This window comes from Giraffa tippelskirchi, chromosome 1, assembly GCF_054371585.1.
Source record: "Giraffa tippelskirchi isolate mGirTip1 chromosome 1, T2T-mGirTip1v1.2.pri, whole genome shotgun sequence".
NCBI classification, from domain to species: Eukaryota; Metazoa; Chordata; class Mammalia; order Artiodactyla; family Giraffidae; genus Giraffa; species Giraffa tippelskirchi.
Window position 1 is genome coordinate 24,905,370 of NC_137275.1, and position 21,255 is coordinate 24,926,624.

At 41.7% G+C, this 21,255-nt stretch overlaps 1 protein-coding gene across 2 annotated transcripts in view; it reads left to right on the top strand.

The window, feature by feature from the left end:
* Window positions 1-21,255, top strand: part of SCARB2 (scavenger receptor class B member 2) — a 71,801-nt gene that overhangs the window by 14,013 nt on the left and 36,533 nt on the right. For both annotated transcript variants that reach the window (XM_081585301.1, XM_081585308.1), the window contains exon 2: window positions 7,720-7,877. In XM_081585301.1, the coding sequence (XP_081441427.1) occupies window positions 7,720-7,877 (158 nt within the window). The remainder of the gene's footprint in view (window positions 1-7,719; window positions 7,878-21,255) is intronic.

Consider the following 21,255-nt stretch of genomic DNA (forward strand, 5'->3'; position numbering starts at 1 on the left):
TTTGAGTGGATTCAAAGTCAAAGATGGTGTGAGGCTTGTAAGGACGTTGACTCAGCTAAGGGTGACTGGCGAGAGACGGAGGGTGGGGGTGGAGGCCTACAATGAGAAGTCCCGGTTGTAACAGCACCTGCTGTCAGTGTGGCTCTGGCAAGCTGTCAGGCATTGGTGTTTTTGTTGTTGTTGTTGTTAGGTTTTTATTTGGTTTGCTTAGCGAAGGACTCCAGTCGACCAGATGCTTATTTCCATCCTGAAACTTCGTCATCAACTTGAAACTTGGGAGAAGTAAGTTCAAGTCCGACTGTCATGAGAACAGCCAGTTTTACCCTCCCTTCTAGGAACAATTTTGCCTTCCTTTCTGGGAACTCTTCCTCTTGTCTTCAGACTGTTTTTTTTTTTTTTTTTTTTAACCTAAACTGGATACAAACCAGGCGAGATAAACTTGGGCAGCTAACCATCTGTTCACTCACACTGACTGGCTCTTTGGGGATGGATAATTCTGAGATGATTTTCTTTACTTTAATAAATAAATGAGACTGCAAATCCTTTCTTTTTTTTCTGTTGGAGTGTAGTTGATTTATAGGATTGTGTTAGTTTCAGGTGTACAGCAAAGTGATTCAGTATGTGGGTGTGTATATATATATGTATATATTCTTTTTTCAGTTCTTTTCCATTATAGCTTATTACAAAATATTGAATATAGTTCCTGTGCTACACAGTTAGTCCTTCTTATTTATGTATTTTATATAGACAAGTGTACATCTGTTAATCCCATACTTCCAGTTTATCCCTCTCCATTCCCACCCCGCTCTTTGCTAACCATAAATTTCTATTTCTATGAATCTGCTTCTGTTTTGTAAATAAGTTCATTTGTATTACTTTTTATGTTCCATGTATAAGGGAAATCATATAATATTTATCTTTCTCTGACTTACTTCGCTTCGTGTGATAATCTCTAGGTCTGTCCATGTTGCCACAGCAAGTCCCTTCTCACTCTGAAGTGAGTGAGCATCCACACATTGTGATGCTTGTCAGAAAAAGCTGGCCAGGAATACAGAGTGTTACATCAACTATCCTGACAATAGTAGGAGAAGCAGTACTGCAAAGCCCAGTGTGGGGGATGGGGGCCCTTGGCGCTGGTGAGGGAGAGCTGACCACAGCTGATGAGGCATCAGCCTCGCCTTTGTTTTGCAAGGACAGAGGCAAAGCTAGATGAAATTAGCCCTCTGTATCCACTTCTGCCTTCCCTTGGGGGTCTAATTAATATATTTTATAGAATTGAGTTCCTTAGACTTTCACTTTAAAAAATATGTATAAGGGAACAGTTACTTTTTCTGCTTATGGAAGTCGTTTATTTTTGTTGTAAAAAAAAAAAATCTGAACCGTGCAGAGAAACATCACAGAGAGAATGGAAGACTCCCCTAACCCTGTTCTATAGAGATGAATGCTATTAGACATCTAGTGAAGGCTTGGTGATATTGAGGAGAGCTAAAAGATTGAAATTGTAACATTATCTATACATCATCCCCCTAATGTTTTCATGTTTGCATTTTATCTGCTGGTTTTGTCCACACTTATACATATTTTGCATTGTCTGCTTTTACCAGTTAACATACATCATGGGCATGTTTCTTATTTCTATGTAGTAGTTTTTATAATCCTAATGATTCCTTTCTACTCTAGTCTGTGAATTATTATAATTTACTCAGTCATTCTTGTCCTGTTCAACATTTTAGTTGTTTCCAATTTTATGCTAATTCCTTGTTGTTTCAACCTTAACTGAAAGGATAAGGTAGGATATTGTATGAGGATAGTGACTAAAAACTTTCTCTTTTCTCTTTTGTTTAACATTTGTTGGGTTGTCTGTATTTGAGGAGACTCATGGAAGTGACATGACTCCCTTCTTTCTTCAGACAAAATCCTGGAACCCTCTCATCCCCAATCTGAAGATGGTGATAGTCAACATCACAGACACCACTTATTGAGTATTTCGAGTGTGACTTGAGATAAGCACTCTGCTTAAGCCTCATTAATCCTTATAACAATCTTAGCCAAGCCCTCCCTCCCACGTGGGCCAGTGTCAGTTCAGTTAGTTCAGTCGCTCAGTCATGTCCAACCCTTTGCAACCCCATAGACTGTAGCACGCTAGGCTTCCCTGTCCATCACCAACTCCTGGAGCTTGCTCAAACTCATGTCCATCAAGTCGGTGATGCCATCCAACCATCTCATCCTCTGTCATCCCCTTCTCCTCCTGCCTTCGGTCTTTCCCAGCATCAGGGGCTTTTCAAATGAGTCAGTTCTTTGCATCAGGTGGCCAAAGTATTGGAGTTTCCGCTTCAGCATCAGTCCCAAGGAATATTCAGGACTGATTTCCTTTAGGATTGACAAGTTGTATCTCCTTGCAGTCCAAGGGAATCTCAAGAGTCTTCTCCAACACCACAGTTGAAAAGCACCAGTTCTTCAGCGGTCAGCTTTCTTTATGGTCCAACTCTCACATCCATACATGACCACTGGAAAAACCATAGCTTTGACTAGATGGGCCTTTGTTGGCAAAGCAATGACTCTGCTTTTTATTATGCTGTCTAGGTTGCTCATAGCTTTTCTTCCAAGGAGCAAGCATCTTATACTTTCATGGCTGCAGTTACCATCTGCAGTGATTTTGGAGCCCCCCAAAAATAAAGTCTCACTGTTTCCATTGTTTCCTCATCTATTTGCCATGAAGTGCCAGTATAAGCTTCCAAAATACCTCTCGCCTGTGTCAGTGCAAAATAGGCAGCCTGGCACAATAGTTAGGAGTGTCAGATAAAAAACAAACCTGACTTTGATAAGGAGAGGCTGTTTACAAGGATTATTGTAAAGGAGAAAGGACCTGGTAGTAGGGGGAGGGGATCAGCCTGTCAGCTGCTGTCCTCTTTCTCTCTCTCTCTGGGCCTGACTCTCTCCCTTGCTCCTCTCAGATACCTAAGACTCCCGTTTAGAAGATAAGATAAAACACCACATGGGAATGCAAACTAGTACAGCCACTATGGAGAACAGTATGGAGATTCCTCAAGAAACTAGAAATAGAACTGCCATATGACCCAGCAATCCCACTGCTGGGCATACACACTGAGGAAACCAGACTTGAAAGAGACACGTGTACCCCAATGTTCATCACAGCACTGTTTATAATAGCCAGGACATGGAAGCGACCTAGATGCCCATCAGCAGACGAATGGATAAGGAAGCTGTGGTACATATACACAATGGAATATACTCAGCCATTGAAAACAATACATTCGAATCAGTTCTGATGAGGTGGATGAAACTGGAGCCTATTATACAGAGTGAAGTAAGCCAGAAAGAAAAACACCAATACAGTATACTAACACATATATATGGTATTTAGTCAATCGGTAAAGATAACCCTGTATGCGAGACATCCAAAAAGACACAGATAAATAGAACAGTATTATGGACTCTATGGGAGAGGGCGAGGGCAGGATGATATGGGAGAATGGCATGGAAGCATGTAAATAATCATATGTGAAATGAATCGCCAGTCCAGGTTCAATGCATGATACAGGGTGCTCGGGGCTGGTGCACCGGGATGACCCAGAGGGATGGGATGGGGAGGGAGGTGGGAGGGGGGTTCTGGAAGGGGAAAACGTGTACACCCATGGTGGATTCATGTCAATGTATGGCAAAACAAATACAATATTGTAAAGTTAAAAAATAGATAAATAAACTAATTTAAAAAATAAAATAAAATAAAAAAATAAAAATAAAAGTATCTTATTAATGCAAAAAAAAAGATAAAACACCACAAAGCTCTTAAAAAACTGCCTAAAATGATCAATTAGGCTGCTCTATGGCTGGGGTGGGGAGAGAGTAATGTGTGTGTGGCAGTGGTGGGGGGAAGAGAAGGGAAGTGTTTCCCCAACAAGTGAGTCTGAGCTGGATCCCAAGCTTGGAAGGAAAGGGGTTTTGTGGTTTCTCTTTAAATTTTTCTATCTCACCAATCTGACCTCAAATTGCTAAATCAGTACCGATAGTAAAGGCCAAGAATATTTCACTAATGTGCTGTGTGGATAAAAATCTGATGATTAGATGTTCCGGCTGGTGCCAAACCACAAGGAGCCCCCAGCCCTATGACATGGCCGACTCACGGATAGGAATTGATTTCCAGTCCTCCAGACGACTGTGTTTGCTCTGACAAGCTTGGGTTTTCTGCATGCATTTTATTTCAGCACCACTTTGTTTTTCCCCGCAGAGAGTCTTGAGATATTTTCCACTGAATACTAGAGTTATATCATTGAGTTCCTTTACAACTCCGCTTCTGTTAAATTGGAGGCCTGGACTACTAAAAACTTGGCATCCTGTGGTATGCTGTGTCACAGGGCGTGGTTTCCATCCTGTTTTGAAGCCAGTGCCTCTGTTTATCATGATTCAGATCCTCACCGCTAGAGGGGTTTCAGGTGATGTCATTAGCTGCTTCTTATGCAATCTAGTTATTCTTTCATTAGTGGACTTACACTCTCTTTATCCATAGATCTCCTTGTCCTCTCTTCTTGTTTAAATTTTTCTCAGTGTTGGGAATTCCCTAGCTGTCCAGTGGTTAGGACTCCACGTTTCCACTGCTGTGGGCACAGGTTCAATCCTTGGTTGAGGATGTAAGAGCCCACGTGCTGTGTGGCACACCACCCCCCAATTTTTTTTCTCAATGTTAAGGGTTTTTTTAATTCTTTATAAAAATTTGGAAAATACATAATCTCATCAAGGAGAAAATAACAGTGATCCAGACCCCAACAGCTATCAGATCAAAATAACAGCCATCAGATCCCTGATAGCTCAGTTGGTAAAGAATCTGCCTGCAATGCAGGAGACCCTGATTCAATTCCTGGATCGGAAGATCCGCTGGAAAAGGGATAGGCTACCCACTCCAGTATTCTTGGGCTTCCCTTGTGGCTCAGCTGGTAAAGAATCCTCCTGCAATGGGGGGGCCTGATTTCAATCCCTGGGTTGGGAAGATACCCTGGAGAAAGGAATGGGTACCCACTCCAGTATTCTGGCCTGGAGAATTCCATGGACTGTATAGTCGATGGGGTCTCAAAGAGTCAGACATGATTGAGCAACTTTCACTTTCAGATCCCAACATGCAGAGTTAGTCACTGTTTGCATTCTGGTTTATTTATTCTCAGTCTCTGGTCTTATCTTTGTTAAGCACCTCGATGATCTTAACTTTTTAAAAAATTAATTTATTTTTAATTTAAGGATAGTTGCTTTACAGAATTTTGTTGGTTTCTGCCAAACATCAACATGAATCAGCCATAGGTATACATATGTCCCCTCAATGATCTTAACTTTAAAAAAGCAGTTTTTCCAAAAAATACCAGGACAATACCCAGATCAAGTCCAATCCCAAAGCAGTAATTATTTAATTCACTTCAATTTAACAGTACTTCCTTCTCAACTTTCACTATGCCTTATCTCCTTGTTCACTCGCTAAGCTGTCAGACTCTTTGCGACCCTATGGACTGCAGCACAGGAGGCTTCCCTGTTCTTCACTATCTCCCAGAGTTGGCTAAAACTCATGTCCGTTGATTCGGTGATGCCATTCAACCATCTCTTGTTTTAGCTCAATATTAATTAGCTAAATCTTAAAAAAAAAAAATGCAGTTTTTCTTTAATAACAAGTTAACTACTAGATATTAGGTTTATATGTATTAACCTTGGGTGCAGTATTAATCAGGCTTCTCTTATAATGCTGGATAACAAACAACCCCCAAAACTCAGCGGCTTATACATGTTAGGAAGTAATATGTAACTTCATACTCCTTATGGCTAGATTGGCTGCAACCTGAGCTGAGCTATGTCAGATGACCCAGGCTGGACTCCTGGCACCATGGCTGATCTACACACGACCATTTTGTGGCCTTGGCTGAAGGAGCACCAACTGCCTGGGACAGGGTAGTAGAGGGCGGCTGGTGGAAACTTGCCATGCCTTTAAGGCCTCAGCTCGAAGCTGGGGCATTCCCATTCTATCCACATTCAATTAATCAAGTTAAGTCACTTGACCACACCTGAAGTCTGCAGGGTGGCAAGGTTACTCCTTGCGTAGAAGGGCCAAGGTGTATTAGTTTGGGACTGTGCTCTATTTGTTTGTGAGGGGTGTCCTAACAGTTACCACAGACTGAGTGACTTAAGCAACAGAAATGTATTGTCTCACAGTCTTGGATACTAGAAGCCTAAGATCAAGGTGTCAGCAAGCTTGATTTCTTCTGCAGCCTCTCTCCTTGGCTTCTATGTGGCTGTCTTCTTCCTGTGTCTTCACATGATCTTTATTTTGTGCGTACTTATATCCTAATCTCTTCTTCTTATAAGGACATACTTTATACTGGATCACAGCCCACCCTAATGACTTCTTTAACCTTTCATTTCTCTTTAAAGACCCTGTGTCCAGGGACTCTCTGGTAGTCCAGAGGTTAAGAACCCACCGTCCAGTGCAGGGGATGTGGGTTCGATCCCTGGTTGGGGAACTAAGATCCCATATACTCTGGGGCAACTGAGCCCCCACACTTCAGAGCCTGGGTGCCACAACTAGAGAGAGGTCTGGGCAACACAACAATGATCCGACACAGCCAAATAAATAGATAAATATTTAAAAAAATAAAAGACCCTATCTCCAAATATAGTCACATTCTGAGGTACCAGGGGTTAGGACTTCAGTATACAAATTTGTGGGGTGGTGGGGGGTACACACACAGGTTAGACCATAATACATAGTAAGGGTGGGAAACAAAGGACGGATTGTAGACAAAGAATACCCTAAGCACTAGTGCAGCTTGGCTTTCTCATCTTTAAATCAGGGATAGGCAAATCTATGCTAGGGGTCTGCTGGGGACTGGATGCATTTAAAGCCCCTAGCGGTGGAAGTGGTAAGAGTGTGTGTGCGTTAGTCACTCAGTCGTCCAACTCTTTGTGACCACATGGACCATAACCCGCCAGGCTCCTCTGTGCATGAAATTTTTCAGGCAAGAATACTGGAGTGGGTTGTCATTTCCTTCTCCAGGGGATCTTCCTGACCCAGGGGATCAAACCTGGGTCTCCTGCATTACAGGCAGATTCTTTAATGTCTGCGCTGCCAGGGAAGCCCCAGGGGTGGGTATGGTTCTACCTCAAATGGAAAGACCAGCTTTCTGGCCCTCTGTTCCTGTTCTCTCACATGGGCGAGCTGGGAATGCATGCGGCTTCTCAGAGCGGCCTGACTTCCATGGAAGCTGTCCAGCCACTAGACTCTTGGTAACAAAGCAAATAAGGCCTTTTGGTACTCAAACCGTGGCCTTGGTTTTGGTGACGCCATGTCTCCATCCATGAGCTATGGCTCTAGCTTGCACCTTTTCTTTGCCACACATATTTATTGAACACCTGTTATGGCTTATAATGGAGAAGGAAATGGCAAACCACTCCAGTATTCTTGCCTGGAGAATCCCATGGACGGAGGAGCCTGGTAGGCTAGAGTCCACGGGGTCGCAAAGAGTTGGACACGACTGAGCGACTTCCCTTCCCTATGGCTTATAAGCGTTGTGGGCTCCATACTGGCACAAGGCATGGCCCTGCTCTCAAAGTACTGCAGCCTGTGAAAGAAATAAGTGAGCTGGGAGGTCAAAGGAGAAGGTGTCCCTCACTCTACCTCTGTGTTCAAAGCCTTATGCTGTATAAATCTCTTTTGTCCTCCCCTAGAATATTGTGTTAAGGAACGGTTCCGAGACCTTTGACTCCTGGAAGAAGCCCCCTCTGCCTGTGTACACCCAGTTCTATTTCTTCAACGTCACCAATCCAGAGGAGATCCTCAATGGGGAGACCCCTCGGTTGGAAGAAGTGGGGCCATACACTTACAGGTGAGTCCTCAGCACCTGCCTGCCCTGCCAACCAGAAAACGGAGTGGCGCCTGCTGTGGCCTGAGCTCCCGTCTCTTCCCACGGGCATCCTCAGTGTGCTGCATGGGAAGCACAGGTTCTGACTGCATCTGTCTGAAGTGCTGCTGGTGGTGGGCACACAGCTGTGAATGAATGGCTTTGTGGATGGGCCAGTCCCAGCCTGTTGTGTTTAGAAATGCAGCTGCTTCTTCCTGAGCTGGAGAATGTGGTTACTGAGCCATGAATAGCTGCTTCCACTCCCTACCCTTTTAAGGTGGCCCCATGATTTTCTATGGGCTTCCCAGGTGGCTCAGTGGGTAAAGAATCCGTCTACAATTCAGGAGATGCGGGCGGACATGAGTTCGATCCCGGGTTGGGAGCCCACTCCAATATTCTTGCCAGGAAAATCCCATGGACAGAGAAGCCTGGCGGGCTACTGTCCATAGGGTAACAAAGAGTTGGACACGACTGAAGGGACTTAAGCACATATGCTATTTTCTATAGTGACCTTTAGGGTCTTTCCCTTGTTCTCTCCCCACATAACTAGTCTTACGCCAGTTCTTAGAATTCATTGTAAGTCTCAAGACAGGCCTTTCTGTCTCTTTTTCTTTTTTAATGAAATATAGTTGATTTATAGCTTCCTTGATGGCTCAGTGGTAAAGAATCCGCCTGCCAATGCAGGAGACCCAGGTTCAATCCCTGGGTAGGGAAGATCCCCTGGAGAAGGAAATGGCAACCCACTCCAGTATTCTTGTCTGGAAAATTCCATGGACAGAGGAGCCTGGTGGGTTACAGTCCATGGGGTTGTGAAAGAGTCAGACACGACTGAGCATGCACAGATGAGATGATAGTTGATTTACCATGTACTAATTTCTGCTGTACGCAAAGCAGTTCAGTTATACTGAATGTATATGTGTACATTCTTTTTTATATTCCTTTCCATTGTGGTTTATCATGGGATATTGAATATAGGTTCCCTGTGTTATATAGTAAGACCTTGTTTTTCTGTCTCTTCTTATTTACTTCTTTCTCCTCCCCTCCTGAGTACAAGAGATAACCAGGTGGCAGGGTGGGTTAGAGTCGTTGGCAATGACCACCGATTCCAAGCATTGTGGAGTTAGAATTTCTTTAATCATTTTTTAGAAAGATTAGTAGAGGGAGGTGCTTGGGGATCTTATGGTCAGAGTATTTTCCCCACTGTTGCAGTATTTCCCGCACCTCCAAGACAGTAACCTCCCCCACAACCTTTGTAAACATCTTTCCAACAAAGTTTCTCTTTACCAAGTTTAAAAAAAATAATATTAGAGGAAGCAGACAGATCTTTCTTTTTCAGAACTGCTGTGTGGTAAAAATGCCTCGAGATTCTGTTGTAACCGATTGTTGAATAAATGCTTGCTGACTGATTCAATCATTGTGAGTCAGGACTGTCTTGGTGCTGGAATTCAGAGATAAAAGTTCCCTATCCCTGCCTCAGGTGCTAAGGGTCTGACTCTGGAGTCGAATAGCCTGTTGTGAATCTCACCTCGGCTACTTACCAGTTCTCTGTGCTTCTGTTTCCTTATCTATAAAACGGGGATAAAAATAGGACTTCCACCATGAGATTGTTATGAAGACTGAGTCAGTGGGTCAGTATTTATAAAGCACTTAAAGACTAGTGTCTGGCATGGAATTAGTGCTAGTTAAGTGTTTCATGTTATTATTAGTCTTAGTGGATTGTCTTAGCCTGTTAAATCAGTATTCAGAATTGTAAAGATGAGCTTTATCATTATGAAGTGAATTGAAGTGTAGGTCGCTCAGTTGTGTCTGACTCTTTGCAGACTCCATGGACTATACAGTCCGTGGAATTCTCCAGGCCAGAATACTGGAGTGGATAGCCTTTCCCTTCTCCAGGGGATCTTCCCAACCCAGGGATCGAACCCAGGTCTCCCGCATTGCAGGCAGATTCTTTACCAGCTGAGCCACAAGGGAAAGCCTGTATTATCATTGCATAGTAAAATTTGAAAAAAAAAAAAAAGACAACACTTGGGTCCTCATTTAAAAAAGCATTTTTGTACATATAATGCCTCAAGAAACTCCATGGGCTAGGTTGAGCCAGGCCTGCATTTGAGGGTGTACAGCCAGGGGACCGAAGTTGAGCCAGAATTAAGATTTTTGAGTGTCCTGTTTGTTTTGCAGTTTTAACCATTTTTTAATGGTGATTTAAAAAAAAAAATAATAGAAAATATACCATGTTTACCATTTTGAAGTGCAATTCAGTAGTTTTAAATATATTCATATTGTTGTAAAAACAGACCTGCAGAACTTTTTCCTCTTGCAGATCTGAAGCTGTTATAGCCATTATATCACACCCCTTCCTCCTCTCCCCTCAGCCCCTAGGAACCACCATTCTGCTTTGTTTCTATGAATTTGACCACTGTAGACACCTCATATAAGTGGAATCCTACAGTATTTGTCTTTTGCTGTGTTTAACTAAATTCCTTTGAGTGGGGAGGATGACTGACTCCCTGCAAGAATGAACTCACCTGAGAACTAAAGGAAAACCCCAGCAGTCTTCCCTCTGGGTCTTCTGGGCCTGTTCCTGTGATCATTATCCTCGTCTGAAAAAAAGACGTAGGTTCTAATCATAACCCAACGAAATCCAATATTTCATGAAGACACCTTGTGGGCCATGGCGTCTGCTGCCTTCATGTGCTGTTGTAGATGTGGTCATGGGGGTAAATAAATCCTAGAAGTGAAATACTGTCCATCTGTCACCTTACTCCCTAATGTTCCTATCTTAGAGGGACCTAAACTGACTCTGGAGGGAAGCCTGAGAACATCTCACAGGAGTCCTTAACCCATGATTCAAAGATTCCCTAGAGGTTAGTGCATAGCACTCAAGGTGGTCTGTGACTTGGGGAAAGAAATTTCCATTCATTTGCATTGGTAGAGGTTTAGTCGTTTGGTCATATCTGGCTCTTGCGACCCCATGGACTGTAGCCCTGCAAGCTGCTCTGTCCATGGGATTTCCTAGGCAAGAATACTGGAGTGGCAATTTCCTTCTCCAGGGGATCTTCCTGACTCAGGGATTGAACCCCAGTCTCCTGCATTGCAGGCAGATTCTTTACCAACTGAGCCACCAGAGAATAACCCCGTTTTCATTAACCACTCACTAAAATTTAGTATTTCCTTTGAGTGTAAATGTAGGCAACAAATCCCAGCAGTGTTACAGTACCATGGCTTCACCACTAAGGAAACACAGATACTGTTATGTCTCATGATAGCTGTTGCTTATAATATCATTCATGTTCATAAATACTTCAAAAGTATAGTACTTATTAGACCTGCTGCTACATCTTGTTTAAAGTGTCAATAAAGAAGCACATGTTGGGACTTTCCTGGCATCCCGTCATTCATTTTATGAATCTTCTTGAAGATTTTATTTTTGTAAAAGCATCAGAGTACAACAGTGGCTGTCTGTAAATGACAAAAGACTTAAACTAACATGATTCAAGATTTGACTACAGTGCAGTTGACAAACTTGGTTATTTCTGTGACAATACAACGTTTTAAGAAATAAGTAGAATCATAACTGAAAACATTATACCAGGACACACAGGACATACTAGATTTTTAAGAATTCCATTGATTTTCTAGACTATGTTGATGACATTTACCCATGTAATATAGCCATTTATTTGACAATGTTTCCCACGTAATTTAACATATCAGATAGACCTAACTAGTTTAATACCTCTTTTGAATAAGTTTTGGGGTTCCTCTTGTTGTAGCCACGCGTTCGGGAAACAAACTCACCAGGAGGACAATGCAGATAGTGGAGTGCAGTTTATTACACTAGTGGGCCCAAGGCAGAGTCTCCTTTCAGCCAAGGACCTGAACCAGTTTTTGTGAAAACCTTATATACCCTGAGTGTATGTGTCCAAACCTACCTCCCCGAATTCCCTGAAACTAGTCTGAACAAAGGAAAAAGAAAGATACAATCAAAGTTAACCCATGATTCATATGCCTTAAGCCTAGGTAGTCAACAGTGGACAATTATCCATAGGCCTGTGGTCATACCCCAGTAAGCATAATAGAATGTATGATTTTATTCGGTTACACAGATAATTAGGGTATTCTTTTAGGCAATGGAGAGTCTAGGTATGAGCCCTGGGGCTCTTCCTTCAGGGGCCTGGTTTTCCAGTTGGTGTGTGGTTTCCATAGATACTGGGCCTATAGCTCAAAGTCCACAGTCCGGCCCAAGATAGAGTCCTGCTTTCAAAATAGAGCCTGTTCTGTCTGTTTCCTCCTTCACTCTAAGGCATTTGAATGTTAGCTAGAGGTCAAAAGAATTTCATTTAGAATTGACTTGGGGAAGTTTGTCAAAGATATCGAAAGTTTTACAACACTTGGTCAAATAGGTCACTGTGAAACAACTCTTATTTACTTAATCAAAATGACAAATTTTAACTGCAAATACAGACTGTTACAACATACCACTTAAAAGGTAGAGAAACTTTTTAAAAACTGTTATCAAAAGCAAATCAATATTACAAGAAAACTTTGTTCTCTTAACACAGAGAAAAAAACAAATTTGATTTTGTACTAACTTACTTTTAATGTTGAAATTTGTTTACTCAGTTAAATTTTATTTTAATCTTAGCCAGTCCCGACCATGTAAGAAACGCCTTCTTTGCAGGGTTTCTTTCCCACAGTGCTTCTAAAACTTTCTTTTTTGTCTTCAGGTTTTATCCTATGCTTTCCTTTTCTTTCTCTCTCTGCAGGACAAAACACCTTCTTTCCCCTTAACAAAATGCATCTCCATTCCTTATATTTTTTTCCCTTTCATACAAAGATGTTTTCCTTATTAATTTGTGTAGTTTTAATTACATATATTAATTAGAATTCTTAACCTTTAAAACCTTAATTTCTTTCTGCAAAGAATATATACAGATGGCCAACAGGCACATGAAAAGATGCTCCACATTGCTAATTATTAGAGAAATGCACATCAAAACTACAGTGAGGTCAGAGTATCTATCATCAAAAAGTCTATAAATAATAAATGCTGGAGAGGGTCTGGAGAAGAGGGTACCTACTTTCACTGTTGGTGAGAATGTAAATTGGTACAGCAACTATGGAGAATCCTATGGAAATTCCTTAAAAAGCTAAAAATAGAACTATTGTATGATCCAGCAATCCCACTCCTGGGCATGTATCCAAAAAAGATGAAAAATCTAATTCAAAAAGATACATGTACCCCAGTGTTCACAGCAGCACTGTTTACAATAGTTAAGTCATGGAAGCAACCTAAACATCCATTGACCGATGAATGGATAAAGATGATGTGTGTGTGTGTGTGTGTGTAGTAGAATACTACTCATCCATAAAAAGGAATGAAATATTACCATTTGCAGCAACATTGATGAACCTAGAGATTATCATACTAATTGAAGTAAGTCCAAGTCAAATATTATATGATACCACATACATGTAGTATCTAAAAAAAATACAAATTAACTTATATGAAATAGAAACTCACAGACATAGAAAAGAAACTGTGATTACCAAAGGGGAATGGGGGTAGGGAGGAATAAATTAGGAGTATGAGATTAACAGATACACACTACTGTATTTAAAATAAACAATAAGGACTTACTGTATAGCATAGGAAATTATATTTAGTATCTTGTAATAACCTATAAAGGATAAGAATCTGAAAAAGGATATTTATATCCACATATATCTACATATATACATGTATATTTATATCTATCTAAATCACTTTGCCATACACCTGAAACTAACACAGTATTGTAAATCAAGTATACCTCAGTAAAAATTTTTAAAACCTTATTTCTAGTGAAAACTAAGAAGTAAGCAATTAGTAACTTTTGCATTAGCATTCTGTAGACTGACAAACATAAAATACCACTTATACTTTTTAAAAACATGTGCCCTTTTTTATGGAAAAATTTTCAGTGTGGCACAAAACATATTTATTAATGCTCCTTAATATCTTTATGGGATTCTCTGGTGGCTCAGCTGGTAAAGCATCCGCCCACAATGCGGGAGACCTGGATTTGATCCCTGGGTTGAGAAGATCCCCTGGAGAAGGGAAAGGCTACCCACTCCAATATTCCGGCCTGGAGAATTCCACAGACGGTACAGTCTATGGGGTTGCAAAGAGTCGGACACAACTGAGCGACTTTCACTTTCTAATATCTTTAATTTCTCTGTGAAAGGAAACCTAGTTTTAGTAAGTAATGTTTTAATATCTTACTTTATTTGGGAATGATCTAGATATTTAGTACATTTCCATCATTTAACTTAACTTAGCAAAACTCTGAAAGTTTCAGGTTACCAAAAATCTGGAGAAACTTATTTAAGTAGATATACCGTAAAACATAATAATTCTTGAAGAGTTCACTAAAGGCTCTTATCCCATTTGCATCTATTGAATTCATTTGTTCTCAACAACCATATTTATTTTACCCGTGAAAACTTCAGGAGACATCAGACCAAATTAGCCATCATTCCAAGCTATTTTTCTTGCTGATAAATTTTATAAGAGAAATAATATGAACATATTTGACTAGGTGCAATAAAAGTAAGTCATGTCTGATTAATTAAACCAACAAACTTAAACTTTAAACCAAGTATTAATGTTGAATATTTCCCAGATCACATGAACCTGAAATTCATTTGGGTTATTTCTAATACAGTTAGAAATACTTAATTTCTAAGTGCTTACTTTTAAGTCAATTAACCAGAGCTTCTTTATAAATTAATATTGATGATACTATCTGGAGTTAGAGACATATCTATAATGTACACACAGACATGTAACAGACATAATCAGAGATCTCATAACTTTTTTTTATAACTTAGTCATAAATCAGGTATTACAATATAAATTTATAAAGAACAGTTGGAATAAGTTAAATTTATTTGCTCAGATGACTTTTTACAGGGACAGTTGCTTTCAGTTCCCCCAGAGAACTGTTCTACTGCCTAAATGGTATCAAATGATTCATTCATCCAACTACATTTTCCTTAATTTGCTTCTTTGTTTAATCAGTGGGAAGATTTCCAACTACTGGAAATCAGGAGTTCTGTGTTCTAGAACTCTAGGGTTCATTTTATCACGCCTACAAAAGTTTGCACAAGGCATTCCACAAAGGTCCTCTTTCCGAGGGCACAAGTCAAACCCAGAGCAATTTTCCATAGGGGAAAAAAGGAAAATCTCCCCTATTCCTTTATTAACCCCTGAATATTAGCCCCAGTTTTTGTCTCATATTGTGTGGACTCAGGTAAACTCTATTGGTTTCCTTTAATATGTTTAACTAGTATTACGTTGCTGCTGCTAAGTCACTTCAGTTGTGTCCGACTCTGTGCAACCCCACAGACCGCAGCCCACCAGGCTCCGCCGTCCCTAGGATTCTCCAGGCAAGCATACTGGAGTGGGTTGCCATTTCCTTCTCCAGTGCATGAAAGGGAAAAGTGAAAGTGAAGTCTCTCAGTCGTGTCCGACTCTTCGCGACCCCGTGGACTGTAGCCTACCAGGCTCCTCCGTCCATGGGATTTTCCAGGCAAGAGTACTGGAGTGGGGTGCTATTGCCTTCTCCGAGTATTACGTTAGGGGCATATATATATGCTCTGTGATATAATGCCAGGCAGGGAACGCTTTCCCTAGTGAGACATAACGTTTATCTCACAATATAATCAGGCAAAAGAGATGTAACCGTCCCTCACATAAAGCCCATTCAAATAGGCCAACTTTTAAACAATAAATTTTTATCTCATTTTTAGCGATTCTTACACCTTTAACTTTAGCCAAGGGATACCCTTTTGTCAATCCTTGCTTGTGCATGCTTGTCCAGTCATGTCCAAGTCTTTTGGCCCCATGGACTGTAGTCTTCCAGGCTCCTCTCTCCATGGGATTCTCCAGGCAAGAATACTGGAGTGGGTTGCCATTTCCTCTTCCAGGGAATCTTCCCAATCCAGGGATCGAACCTGAGTCTACTGTGGCTCCTGCATTGGCAGGCAGATTCTTTACCACTTCGCCACCTGGGAAGCCCCAACTTGATTAATTGTCCCAAATGTTACTCCAAGCAACTGCTAGTCAGGTATCTTGGTGTAATTTTCTTACAACATTTTTTAAAAAAATTTTTAACTAGGGTAAATAAATCAGATTTGTTTAGTTCAGTCGCTCAGTCGTTTCCGACTCTTTGCGACCCCATGAACTGCAGCTCCCTGTCCATCACCAACTACCGGAGTTTACCCAAACCCATGTCCATCGAGTCAGTGATGCCATCCAGCCATCTCATCCTCTGTCGTCCCCTTCTCATCCTGCCCCCAGTACTTCCCAGCATCAGGGTCTTTTCCAATGAGTCAACTCTTCGAATGAGGTGGCCAAAGTATTGGAGTTTCAGCTTCAACATCAGTCCTTCCAGTGAACACCCAGGACTGATTTCCTTTAGGATGGACTGGTTGGATCTCCTTGCAGTCCAAGGGATTCTCAAGAGTCTTCTCCAACACCACATTTCAAAAGCATCAATTTTTCGGCGCTCAGCTTTCTTCACAGTCCAACTCTCACATCCGTACGTGACTACTGGAAAAACCATAGCCTTGACTAGACGGACCTTTGTTGGCAAAGTAATGTCTCTGCTTTTTAATATGCTATCTAGGTTGGTCATAACTTTCCTTCCAAGGAGTAAGCATCTTTTAATTTTATGGCTGCAATCACCATCTGCAGTGATTCGGGAGCCCAAGAAAATAAAGTCTGACACTGTTTCCACTGTTTCCCCATCCATTTCCCATGAAGTGATGGGCCCAGATGCCATGATCTTAGTTTTCTGAATGTTGAGCTTTAAGCCAACTTTTTCACTCTCTTCTTTCCCTTTCATCAAGAGGCTTTTTAGTTCCTCTTCACTTTCTGCCATAAGGGTGGCGTCATCTGCATATCTGAGGTTATTGATATTTCTCCCAGCAATCTTGATTCCAGCTTGTGCTTCTGCCAGCCCAGCGTTTCTCATGATGTACTCTGCATATAAGTTAAATAAGCAGGGTGACAGTATACAGCCTTGACATACTCCTTTTCCTATCTGGAACAAGTCTGTTGTTCCATGTCCAGTTCTAACTTCCTGACCTGCATACAGGTTTCTCAAGAGACAGGTCAGATGGTCTGGTATTTCCATCTCTTTCAGAATTTTCCACAGTTTATTGTGATCCACACAGTCAAAGGCTTTGGCATAGTCAATAAAGCAGAAATAGATGTTTTTCTGGAACTCTGTTGCTTTTTCGATGATCCAGCGAATGTTGGCAATTTGATCTCTGGTTTCTCTGCCTTTTTTAAAACCAGCTTGAACATCTGTTCAAGCTGACTTGTTTGGGGCCCCTTTAATGTTGGGAGGCCAATAGGGGCCTCTTTGGCCCATTTAACTTTAGGTAGTGTTGGTTCAGAGCCTTTGTTTTTTGTTTTTGTTTGTTTGGCTGTGCCATGTGGTTTGTGAGATCTTAGTTCCTTGATCAGAGATTGAATCCAGGACATCGGCAGTGAAAGCCCAGAGTCCTAACCGTTAGACCACCAGGGAATTCCCTAAAGCCTTTGTTTTAATCTCATCAATGTCCATTTTTTTTAATCCCATTTTTAAATCACCATCTAAAGATTTCTCTCCTGTTGGGATGAGTCCCTATAAAATTTCCACCTTGTTGGGAAGCAGTCTCTTAACTTTCTCGTCAGCATTTCCTATTCCCTTGTTAATTAACCTGGTTAATGTTAATTAACCTAATGTTTTTATTAGTACCCTAAAGACCCATCAAGGGAAAGCCATGACCACAAATAAGGCTTTCCAAATAGTTTTGTTTTAAAATAAGGGAATTCTTAAGTTATATTTTTTTATATCTGCCTTTTAATTTGCTCTTTTCATGGGCACCAAGAAGACAGCCATTTATAATATGAACTCCCTAAAAATTTACCAATTTAGAAGTTTCTTCAATTTAAAGGACCATTGTCTGGCACTGATAAGTAGTATCTTAATAGTGTTAACGAGTTAGACACAACGGTGTTCAGTGGCTTCGGTCGTGTCTGATTCTTTGTGACCTCATGGACTGTAGCCCGTCAGGCTTTTCTGACCATGGAATTTCCCAGGCAAGAATACTGGAGTGGGTTGCCATTTCCTATTCCAGGGAATCTTCCTAACCCAGGGATCAAACCTAAGTTGCCTGCATCTACCTGCATTGGCAGGCAGATTCTTTACCACTGCACCACCTGGGAAGTATGTTCATATACATACATGTCTATTCTACTCACTTAATGTTACGTGATAGGTATTTTCCCATGTATGTCTTTGTCTTGTTTATACAAATACATTTTTGTGATAATACTCAAGAGATAGAAGGAGTATATTACTACACTTCCCCACTCACTTCTTCTTAGACATGTTGGTCAGTTCTTGTTCCATCCTTTGATTACCACGTGGATTGAATGTTCTCCTCATGTTTGCCAACCAGTTGTGTTTCCACTTTGTTAGTTCTTGTCCTTTGTGTGTTCATGGCACTTACAAACTTTTTATATAATAATGATATTAATCCTTTGTTATAATTGCGGCAACTGTTTCTCTATTGTTTGCCTTTTTAAAATTTACATGTAACAAAATCTCTTCTTTAATGAACATTTCTATCATTTCTGAGCTTGAAAAGTCATACTTCCTCCAAAGGTTTGAGTCTATTTTCTTGTATTCTTTTTTTCCCCCCACATTTAATTTCTTATGGATTTAATTGTTTCCTTGCAATTTAGCCAAGGTAGAAATTCTATTTAAAGTTTCAAATGCTGTTCTGTTATTCCTTTGGTCCTTACCTCAACTCTGGGCCAAACTATATAAATGCCAAAGAGATGATAGAAAAAATTTAAATGCCATGGTTATTGTTTCCATTATTTTAAGAGAATGCTTATCTCTTTTTTATAAATCCGACTCGCTCTTTTCTGATATCTTTTTTTTCTCAAAATAGAAATAGCTTTAGCTAAATCTGTTTTGTTAAAAAATCAAAAGTAAGAAAAATATCTGCGTTTTTATCCTGTACAAAAAGGAACTGACCAAGTGGGCTTTAAATGCACGTGCAGTCCTGGTGAGCCAGCCGAGTCAGGGTAGCACTTGGAGGATGCGGGAACCATTTCCATCTTCAAGAGTAAAGCTGTTTCTTGTACACCTCCAACAAACATGGGCTACCCCCACCCTGGATCCAGTGCTTTTTCTCTTTGTCCTGCTCTGGGCTCTGGTTTTCAGCCTTTAACCCACCTGACCAAGGCAGCGGGGACAAAAGCTTCGGAACCGCGCGGCTCAGACCCAGACCTGGGCCGGCCTCCCTGCTCCGCCCTGTCCTCCGGGCCCTCCCACTGACGCTGGCTGCACCTCCCTTCCCAGCCACGCCCCAAGCTGCGGGCTGCTCTTTCTAAACCTCCCCCGCAGTGTGTAATCTCCCGCCCCACCGCAGTTTTCTCACCCTCCGCTTAAGAAACACATCCTGTGCGGTTGTGTGGCCTGCCTTGTTCTCGCTCTGCTTCTGATCGGAAGCCCCGTCACCCTGCCACCTTGGAGCTGAGACTCCTTCCAGAACTGAGCTCTGGCCCCACGTTCGCTCGGGGGCGCCTTTTCCAGTCACCGCCCCTCCTCTGACCTGGCACCTTGGGGTCAGCTTCAGAGCTCTTTTACCTGTGAGGTAGCCCTGTAAACAGCAGACTGCTGTGCTCTCCGAGGATCCTCTGAGGACAGGACCCAGGTCTTAACATCTCTGAGAACGTGACACAAGCCCGCCTCCCACTCGATACTACAAGCTAATGTTTCCTAAAGCACTTGGTGTGTGCTCGGTAGTGTTCTAGCTCGATGACAAGCTTCTGTGGATTTAGTTCTCACGGCAGCCCTACAAGGAAAGTGTTTGAAAGTGTTAGTCGCTCAGTCATGTCCAACTCTTAGCTACCCCATGGGCTGTAGCCCCCAGGTTCCTCTGTCTATGGAATTCTCCAGGCAAGAATACTGGAGTGGGTAGCCATTCCCTTCTCCAGAGGCTCATCCCCACCCAGGGATCAATTACGGGTCTCCTGCATTGCAGGCGGATTCTTTACCGTCTGAGCTATCAGGGAAGCCTGCCTTACAAGGAAGGGATGCTGTTTCCATTTTATTGATGAGGAAACCAAGGCATGAAGCTAGTAACAGATGAAGCCAGGATTAAATGCAAAGCCTGGCAAGTCAGATCTCAACCCACACTCTACCCAATGTGCTCAGTCACTTCTTACAGGAATCCTCAACAGAGAGCCTGGGGTGAATGGAGGACAGAAATGACAGATAGGATGATGTGGTGATGCTGAATGTATCTAGTTTATCCAACACCTCTGAGAAATTAGGGCGAGATGTTTTTCAACTGATTAAAATTATTCCTTTTGATTTACTGATCTCACGCATATTGCTTGCCTTCTGTGAGGTGAGGTTTTTGCCTGAACCTTCAGGAGTTTTAAAAAAAAATTGTTTTAAAAAGTTAAAAACTTCTTAAAAAAAGATTTTAAATGAAGTAATCTCAAATCAATCATTTACTTTCCTGCCATATTAAAATAATTCATGGGGCATAACACAGCTTTTTCTGTGTGACCAGGACCATCATTGTGATTCAGTTCAGTTCAGTCGCTCAGTCATGTCCGACTCTTTGCGACCCCATGAATTGCAGCACGCCAGGCCTCCCTGTCCATTACCAACTCCCGGAGTTTACCCAAACTCATGTCCATTGAGTCAGTGATGCCATCTAACCATCTCATCCTCTGTCGTCCCCTTCTCCTCCTGCCTTCAGTCTTTCCAAACATCAGGGTCTTTTCAAATGAGTCAGCTCTTCGCATCAGGTGGCCAAAGTACTGGAGTTTCAGCTTCAACATCAGTCCTTCCAGTGAACACCCAGGACTGATTTCCTTTTGGATGGACTGGTTGGATCTCCTTGCAAGGGACTCTCAAGAGTCTTCTCCAACACCACAGTTCAAAAGCATCAGTTCTTCTGCGTTCAGCTTTCTTTATAGTCCAACTCTCAAAAATAAAGTCAGCCACTGTTTCCACTGTTTCCCCATCTATTTGCCATGAAGTGTTGGGACCGGATGCCATGATCTTAGTTTTCTGAATGTTGAGCTTGAAGCCAACTTCTTCACTCTCCTCTTTCACTTTCATCAAGAGGCTCTTTAGTTCTTCTTCACTTTCTGCCATAAGGGTGGTGTCATCTGCATATCTGAGGTTATTGATATTTCTCCCGGCAGTCTTGATTCCAGCTTATGCTTCATCCAGCCCAGCATTTCTCATGATGTACTCTGCATATGAATTAAATAAGCAGGGTGACAATATACAGC